This window comes from Anomalospiza imberbis, chromosome 3, assembly GCF_031753505.1.
Source record: "Anomalospiza imberbis isolate Cuckoo-Finch-1a 21T00152 chromosome 3, ASM3175350v1, whole genome shotgun sequence".
NCBI classification, from domain to species: domain Eukaryota; kingdom Metazoa; phylum Chordata; class Aves; order Passeriformes; family Viduidae; genus Anomalospiza; species Anomalospiza imberbis.
In genome coordinates, this window is record NC_089683.1 from 3996181 (window position 1) to 4004902 (window position 8722).

The following is an 8722-nucleotide window of genomic DNA, read 5'->3' on the forward strand; positions in this document are numbered from 1 at the left end:
GTGAGGACTGAAGGAGGGGGAGAGCTTTGTGTCAGCCCCCTGCAGTGGGTGAGGCTGTCCTGTGACCGGTTTAGAAAGTGACAGAGAACAGTTGCATCACCTCAAGTCTTTCCCAATGCTTTCCTCTGCTTTTGACATCATCCACCTCGCTACAGGGATGGGGAGATGGAGACAAAACGTTACATGAACTGTCAGTGAGTGACGAATCCAGGGTCAAAGCTGGGTCCCCACTCCAATGGTCACTGACTTCCAAGTCCCACCGACCCATCCTGGTGCTTGTGTTGGGAAGAGGTTTCCAAAAGCCATGAAAATTGGTGCAGCTCAGTCAGGCTTGGCCGATGGTCAGATTATATAACTGACACATGAAGTGGAAATTCACCCTTGGGGGATTGCAACACATTCACTGCCACCTGTGATAAGGGGTCCAGTCCCTCTCCAGAAAGTTCATGGCAGTTACTCATTGACTTGTCACACTTGCACAACCCCACAGGCCCTATAAATACTGGATGTTTGTCTCAGCCCTTGCTCAAGCCAGCTCCAGCCACCATTGGTCTTTCAGGTGCTTTTCAGGACCTCACAATCCACAAACAACTGACAGCCATGAAGATCCTCTACCTGCTCTTCGCTGTCTTCCTCCTCCTCTTCCAGGCTACTTCAGGTGAGAAGCAAAACTCCTACAAAGAGCAAAAGGGTTTGTAAGCAGAAGAGTGTTCATGGGGGGGAAAAGCCACCATCAGCTGAAAGGCAAAATCTGATCCCACAGGGATGGTACAGTGGTGGGACCAGGAGCATCTGCGCTCAGGATGACCCTCTTGCTAAAAAAGACAACACGTGATTTGTTGAACATTTGCCTCTCATAATTTCAGGCAGAAAGCTGAGATTTTAACTCCTGCCACTCCCCACAGGTTCTGCAGACCCTCTTTTTGCTGACACTGTCGAGTGCCGGAGCCAGGGAAAATTCTGCCGTGCCGGGGCGTGCCCACCCACCTTCGCTGCCACGGGGACGTGCCACGGGGGGCTGCTGAACTGCTGCTCCAAGTAGGTGACAAAACATCTCAGGGGCCTCAGAAGGTCCCCTGTTTTATCCACTATTTCTCTGAATAATCAGCAAAACTTCTGGGGGGCTTGCAGGGCAACCCTTGGTGGGAAAGCCCCAATGGAGGAGGAACACGTGTATAATGCTGATGTGTGTTTAGGGAAAAAATTCATTTGAATGGAAGTTGTGTATGGGAGAAAGGGTTCAGAACGGTCAAAATTTCCAAGAATTCACTATTTTTCATTTTATTTTGAATTTTAATGGGAAAAGAAATAAGTTTTTTCAAGAAATTATTAGGAAAATACTTCACAGTATTTATACCCATCAGAGGAACCTTTTTATCATCCCTCTTGTTTTTATTTGAAAATTTACCTAGAAAATGTACATTTAAAGAGGGAAAAGTATTCACAGAACTCTGCTTTTCAACCTCTCCCCATCTCTCCTTCCTCCCACCACTGCACAGCTCTTAGAAGGGCAAAGAGGAGTGAATTTGTCAGTGAGTGGAGATTTGAGTGTGCGTTTCACTTTTGATCTGGGAAACCACTTTCTAATAATGTCTGGAGTTACCCTCATAGGCAGATTTTTTCTTTCCTTAAGGTTTTGAACATGTTTTTGGGGAATGCTCTTCATCTTAAAATAAAATATATTCTCCAGCTATTTAATTCTTAGAATATCTTTTTTCTATTAATGGCCACGAGATGATCCCTGCCAGCTGCAGTGACATTCACACCCCCAAATGCAGCACCAGATTAGGAGAGGTTCCTGTACCTTTGGTGAAGAGGACTGGTGTGATGATAAAATTTATCCCAGCCACGATGTTCAGGCAGGTCCCCAGCCACTGATATGACAGGACAGACCTTGGCTCAAAACAAAGGGAGAGCTAAGATCTGTGATGTCTGAATTTTCCAGAACTCCTTACTCTGTGATTCTGTTGTTTATAGAATTGCCAGGGCTTAAAGGCTCCCAGAAACTGAAGAAATCTGATGAGATGATTCTAGAAAAAAGTTTTATACATTTATTCACCAAGTGGGGATCCTCAGTGGTTTCAGGAAACCAAGTAATTCCAATAATAGGACAGGTTTGTTGCCAGGAGAATAAGATGCTAAGGAATAAGATGCTAAGGATGCATTTGGGAATTCAGGAAAATAAACGGAACAGAAGGAATCTGATATTAGATGATTTTACAAAGGAGTGATGTGATCCCTCACTTTCTGTGACCACTCATCCTCCTTGGGAAGCAATTTCCACTGATAGCAAATGGACTGGTAGGAGCAGATGGGAGAGCTCCAACATCAAATTTCTGTCAGAACATCTGCTAGACCTGACAAAAAGAAAACTGAGCCTGGGAAAGGAACAAGACCTCTTGAGTCTGGTTTCAGGTGTAATTTTCCTACAGAAATACTCCTTCTTAGAAGAATGTACCTGATACTGATGGATGTTAGTGTTCAGGATTAAAGTTCTTATATTGGCTGTTTGATTTTCAGCTGAGCTGACCAATACAAGAGTAGAAGTTTGTGGCAATCACAAGTTAAAACCAACGGGGTATTCTGAAGGACAATATAAATATTTTTTTCCAGCTCGGGTTGCTTGAAAACAAATTTTTGAATTCAGACATGAAGGGCTTGATTCAGCAGGATACATTGAGATGTTTAGTGGCATTTGAGGTGTCTTGGAGTATTTAAATCATATCAATGTATCTGGCTGAGTTAGCTCTAAGAGAAAACACTGATTTTCAGAAAAGAGAGATGGTCTGGAGGTGAAGTAGATACCCCAGACCACTTCAGATGGTACTAGACTTGTGTGTTCAGTAACCACTTCAAATCACCGATTTTTATTTTGGTGTAAACTGAATAAAAAAAAGTCATTACAAGTGTTCATATAACTCATTTGCCAGTGGCCACAGCTCCTATACACTGGTAATCTGCAGACCTTGACACCCAACACAGAGATGTAGGTTCTTAAACCTGCAGGCTGAACCCACCCTGTAGGTTCATTTTGAAAGGTAATTAGGAGGTATTTTAGAGGTATTTGAGGCTTTTAGAGAATGAGCTGAGGTGGCACTGCAGCACAATAACAAGGCCCTTTGTATCCTTGCAGGGTTTTGGCAGAGTAAGAAGAAAAGGCTTTCCTGGATCAGGGCCCTTGGACCAGCAACATTTCCACTGCCTTGAGGAGCTGATTTTCATGGATTCCTCCTCTATCTAAAGCCTCCTTCAAATGAGCTTTAAAAGAAGCTTCCAGAGGGCATGTCCTGTTAGCACACCGCTTCTGGAGATCTGGGTTTTTCCTCGCTGAAGTCACTCCCTTTTTGCTTTTAATACTCAAGCCACTTTGGCTCCTTGGCCACCTATTCCAGCCTACCTCACAGGGGTGTTTGGAGGTTCAATCACATCAGGTTCATGCAGCTCTTGGAGGATGTGAAGCAATATATATATTATTATTTTATTCGCACATGAAATAAAGGTTTTCTTAAACCAAAACCTGTGATCTTTGTTGTTACTCACAGTAATTTCCTCTCTGGTTTTGACTCAAGGCTCAGAGTGATGCAGTATTTTTTAAACAAGTGAGTCTGTGAAGTCTCACATATTCCCAAAGGATTTGGGAAAGGGAATGACTAAAGGAGCAACCAGTTTTGATGATGGTAATAAAGTATTTAGGATGACAGGAATGAAAGATGAGTGGGAAGAACTTTACAGGCAAGCCTGGACACAGAGGATAATTGTATGGCTACCAATAAACACCAGCAGTATTACAAATTTTATTATAATATAATATAATATAATATAATATAATATATATAATTAATATAATATAATATAATAATTATTATATTATATTATATTATATTATATTATATTAGCATTACAAATATACACACACACCTGAATTTATTAACACAACAATGGGATCTGAACTATCCCTCCACAGAGGCAAGATTTTGGCTGGTGTATAGACTGGGTTTTAAAACATCAGACCTGTTTTCAACAGCAGTCACAAAATTCAATGTTTAAAGAACACACTGTAGCAAGGACATCTCACTGCCCATAGCCTGGACATGACAAACTTAAAAAACAGACATTGATGATTTGTTCTACATTCCTCAAGTTCCTTCTGTGTGCTGGTTTTGGCTGGGATGGATTTAATTTGCTTCCCAGTATGGGGTGGTGGTTTCTGTTTGTGCCGGGAACAGTGCTGATAATTCAGGGATGTTTTTTGTTATGGCTGGGCAGGACTCAGTCGAGGCCTTTTCTGCTCCTCACTCCACCAACTTGAGGCGTGGGTGACAAGGATTTGGGAGGGGACAGAGCCAGGACAGCTGGCCCCAGGTGACCCAAGTGGTATTGCAGGCTATGTGGGGATATGCTCAGCAATAAAACTTGCAGGAAGAAAAAGGAAGGAAGGGACACTTGGAGTGATGGAGTTTTTCGTCCCAAGTCAGTGTTAACTGTGGTGGATTCCTGCTCTCCTGGAGATGGTTGCACACCTGCCTGCCCATGGGAAGTGGTGAATAAATTCCTTGTTCTGCTTTGCTTGCACAGATTTTGTTTTAGCTATTAATCTGTCTCTATCTCAACCCACAAGTTTTTGCACTTTCACTCTTCTGATTTTCTCCCCATTCCACTAGGGCAGAAGTGAGCAAGAGCTGCCTGAAGCTGAATTTCCAGCTTGGGTTAAACCACAACATCCTGAAGAAAATCTCTGGTATTAAATCTGGATAAATTCAGAACAGAGCCTCAGATTTCCCTGCTACCCCAATGAAACACATCTCTGGTGTATAAATCACGGAGGTGTTATTCCAAAAGGGATTGTCTCCATTCCTGTCTCTGAATGCTGGACCTTATGTCCATCCATTTCAGCCCAGCAGCCACCCTCACTCCAGGCTCATTCTTCCATTTGTGCCCAATTTCTACAGGGTCCCTTGAGTGTCCATCTCACCCCTGCACTCCCCATGAGCCTGAGTGGAATCTGGGCTTGGCCTCATGTCAGACAACTCCCACTGCTGTCCTCTGCTGATGGCCCTACAGGGATCTGCTTCTCCCATCCCAGTTCCCTGCCTTGTTTCTCTCCTGCAGTGACCATTGAGAGTTCTTCCCAAGGATTTCCTCATTCCATGTCTATTGAGAACTTGTCTCCTAGGACACCACGAGTGTTTTCCCATGGAGGGCTGGCAGGGCAGCAGCTCAAACCAAACTCTTTGGTAGTATTCAAGCTATGGGAGAAAAGGGTTGTTTTGGTTGATATTCCCCTTCCAAAGCTGATGCAGGACCTCAGAAAAGCTCATCCTTGGTAACCTGAAGAACAGATCAGTTTTCAAAATGCTGATTGGAACATGGCTTTCCAAAAATCTGCTATCAGTGACTTATGTCCCTCCCTGCTCTGGTCCATGGCCAGGACAAAGACTGGAGGTGGTCCCATGACTGGCCTTGGGCAGGCACTTCTGTCACTGGGACTGGAGTTTCCCCACTGAAAATCAGTTTTATGCATGAGCAGCCTTTATTGAGTGCTCTGTCAAGGAGAATGAACATCGTGTATCCTCTGCCCACTGTCACCTTCACTGTGGCTGCAAACACTTGTCCCTCTCTTTGTCACTTGTTCCTTAACTTTGGGACAGGGGAACTCAACACCGCTTCTTACCTCTGCCTGTTTATTTACTTTTGGAACAGAAGAGATTGTCACTAAATTAACTCTCCTCTTCTGATCAGCCAGAAAAGCTGTTCATAATTGTAATTAAAAGCAGGGAAATTACTTCAGAGCCAAAGATATTTGTACTGGTTTCCCCACAGTCTAGAATACAGACCACAGGTGGTGATTTCCCAAGGTGTAAAAGCAAATTTCCCAAGCTCCCTGAAGAATCAGTAAGCCAAACCAGTAAGATGAATTTGCTCTTTCTGGATGACAAAATTATTTTTCTCCAAAAGGAGAGGTCCCATACAAAATTCACCACCTACTGCTTGGCTGCCAGGTCAGATATTAACTCTAACAGACACCTCAAGATCAACAGCTTCCTGTCAGTCACAGCCTCAGTGTTTTCTCTGATCACTGGAGACTGCTTGGAGCATCTTTTCCTGGTCCTCAAGAGGAAGGAAGCAGTTGAGCACCATGTCCAAGCTCCCTTTCCCTGGTGCCAAGCAGTCTTCAAGGGGGCTGTTATCAGCCTAGGTACATTTATGTTTCCATGCAGGGAGCCTGGACCTGGGACAAGCATTGCTGCCCTCTCCCGCTGGAGGTGGGGGAGGGAGTTGAGGAGGCTGGAGCCATTCCCCTTTTCCTTCCCTCTCCCTGATGTTGTTTGGTTCCAAAGAGCACTGAACCATCTGTGACATCATGGCCCAGCAGGTTTTGCTCAGCAGCCTCACTCCCCAAATTAAATATCCCTGCCCCTTTTGTTGGCTGGGACAGGCAGGAGGGGGGATTATGCAAGGAGCAGAAAATAATTTTCCCCTTTTCCATTAAATCCTGTTATTTCTACAAGTAAGCTTCACCCTTGATGGTTTCCTTACAGCTAGCTGTGTTTTAAGATCATGGACTCCACTTTTTTTTCTCTTATTTTTGTCTTTCCAGAAGTGAAGCTGAGGGTGCAGGTGGATTAGCTGCCTGTCTGAAACCTTGGGCAGGTGCTCAGAGTGGTTTGGACTGTGGGGTTGTGTCCATGTCCTGGATCACAAATCAGGAATCAGGGAGATGGTCAGTGTTCCCTATGACTCCCTTCAATAAAATTCCAGGCACACATGGACACAAAATGATTTAATATAAATGAGGAGAGATGACAGCAACAGCCCATTTTAGAGCCTGTGCCTCTGGCTCAAAAATGTGGCTCAATAAAATGTGTGCCTTTCCCTAAAACATCACTGCCCACCCCAGCTCTCACAGCTCCTAGCAGAGGTCTGAAGGTTAATTCCCTCACCATGTTCCTCAAGGATGTGGGCTCAATGAAGTATGGGTGGGAATTCATTTTCTTTGCCATCTGTGTCCTGTTTCCCCTTCTTAACCTCCTCACCCATCCACAAGAAGATTTTTGCTTGTTTCTAGCCCTGATATACTAAATTTTTTTTTTTTTTTTTTTTTTTTTTTTAACTGAAGCCCTTTCATGCCCTCCACCCAACTTGCAGCAGCTGGTTCATCAGGCACAGACCTCTCTGCCCTCTGTGAGCAATCAGAGCTGACCCCTGCTCTTGCTCTCCATCGTTTCAGTTTGCTGCTCTGACTGAAGCAGTAAATAATTAATCACCCTCGTGACTTTGTTTCACTGATGATTTTTGGTTTGTCCTGTTTGCCTGAAAAAAAAAAACATTCACTTGAAGTTTCCATACGTCACAGGAGTGGCATTTCTTGGCAACAAGTACAATGGTTTAAGAGACCTTTACAGAGTTCTGGTGACACTTCCTCTGGTCGATTTTAGGTATGGCTGGACCTTCACATGCGTGGAAAAAAAAATTAATTTTATTTTCAGATACAGAAATAAGTTACAAGATGATAAGAGAGGTGGACACACCACACAGAATTGGCTTTAATATGTTGAATCTGTGAAATCAGAGAGATGTGAGTCTCTTCATAAACACATTCAGCAAGGTGATTGACGGCAAGGGAAAACGTCATTAAACCAAGATCATTTGAGCAAGAATGAGTAATTTTAGACACTGCATGCAGACTAGATATAGGAAGAAGGTTCAGACTATGATATCATTGTTTTCAGGACAGATCTTAGGGGTTGCTGGAGGGAATTAACATCAGTCTCCTGTGATAGCGTGGCACAACACAAAGCAGTGTCCCTTCCAGTCCTTTCTGTTTAATTAATTCTGTGACATTTGGTGCAAATCCATGGCTAAAGTCACAAATAAAAGGTATACAGAGTGACTGAGCTGTGAACTATGCTGGAAAAACTCCTGGCAGACTGGAGCAATTGCCATGTCTGCCTGTTTCATAGCCAGGAGGGGGGATAGCCATGACCCTTTCAGCCCTACTCTGTCTCCTTCTGTTGCAGCCCTACAACTCCAACCCAAGAAAGGATTAAATCTGTGATCTTTTTCTGCATTTGTCTTCATCATCACATAATGGTTTGGACTGGAAAGGACCTTAAAGATCATCCCATTCCAAGCCCCTGCCTGGGTAGGAATATTTTCCACTATCCCAGGTTGCTCCAAGCCCTGTCTAACCTCTTCTTCAACACTGGAGGATGGGGCAGCCACAGCTTTTCTGGACAACCTGTTCAATTTTCTCAGCACCCTCACAGTGAAGGAGTTTTTCTGAGTATTTCATCTAAACCTGCTCTTTCAGCTTGAAGCCATGCTCCATGCCCTGTCACTCCATGTTCTTGTCTCCAAGGAGGAGTTTTCTCCTTTGCTCACCCTGCCTGGTGGCTGAGGGGGAGGACAAGCTGGCACAAGACCATGGCCAAGAGCCACAGGGCATCATCAGTTCCGCATGGTTTACAGCCCTGCGGATCCCAGGAACCCACCTCCCTCCTGCTCCAATCCTGTGCCCTCCCTGAGTGCAGCCCACCAGCTGGCATGGGATGGTTTGGCTGCTCGGGTCAGCCAGCAACACGTGGTCATGGCTCAGGTCAGGCATCTTCTAACGTGAGAGGTTGCAACATCTCCCTACCTCACCAATCTCCATGGAAACAGGGCAATGAACTCTGTTCTCCAGGCAGCCACTCCTCCACCCACTTTGTTCCGTCCCAGAGCC

The 8722-nt window shown here is 44.5% G+C and overlaps 1 protein-coding gene and 1 long non-coding RNA gene across 2 annotated transcripts; one reads left to right on the top strand and one right to left on the bottom strand.

Annotated features, from left to right (window-relative positions):
- Positions 1 to 499: 499 nt before the first annotated feature.
- Positions 500 to 1042, top strand: LOC137470137 (gallinacin-10-like). Its single transcript, XM_068183180.1, has 2 exons — positions 500 to 658; positions 906 to 1042. The coding sequence occupies exons 1-2, from the start codon at positions 601 to 603 to the stop codon at positions 1040 to 1042; spliced, it is 195 nt and encodes a 64-aa protein (XP_068039281.1). The 5' UTR covers positions 500 to 600.
- A 3585-nt stretch (positions 1043 to 4627) lies between these two features.
- Positions 4628 to 6149, bottom strand: LOC137470147 (uncharacterized). Its single transcript, XR_010996908.1, has 2 exons — positions 6025 to 6149; positions 4628 to 5328 (listed from the first exon to the last, which is right to left on the bottom strand). It is a non-coding gene; the product is annotated as an uncharacterized lncRNA (long non-coding RNA).
- Positions 6150 to 8722: the final 2573 nt, after the last annotated feature.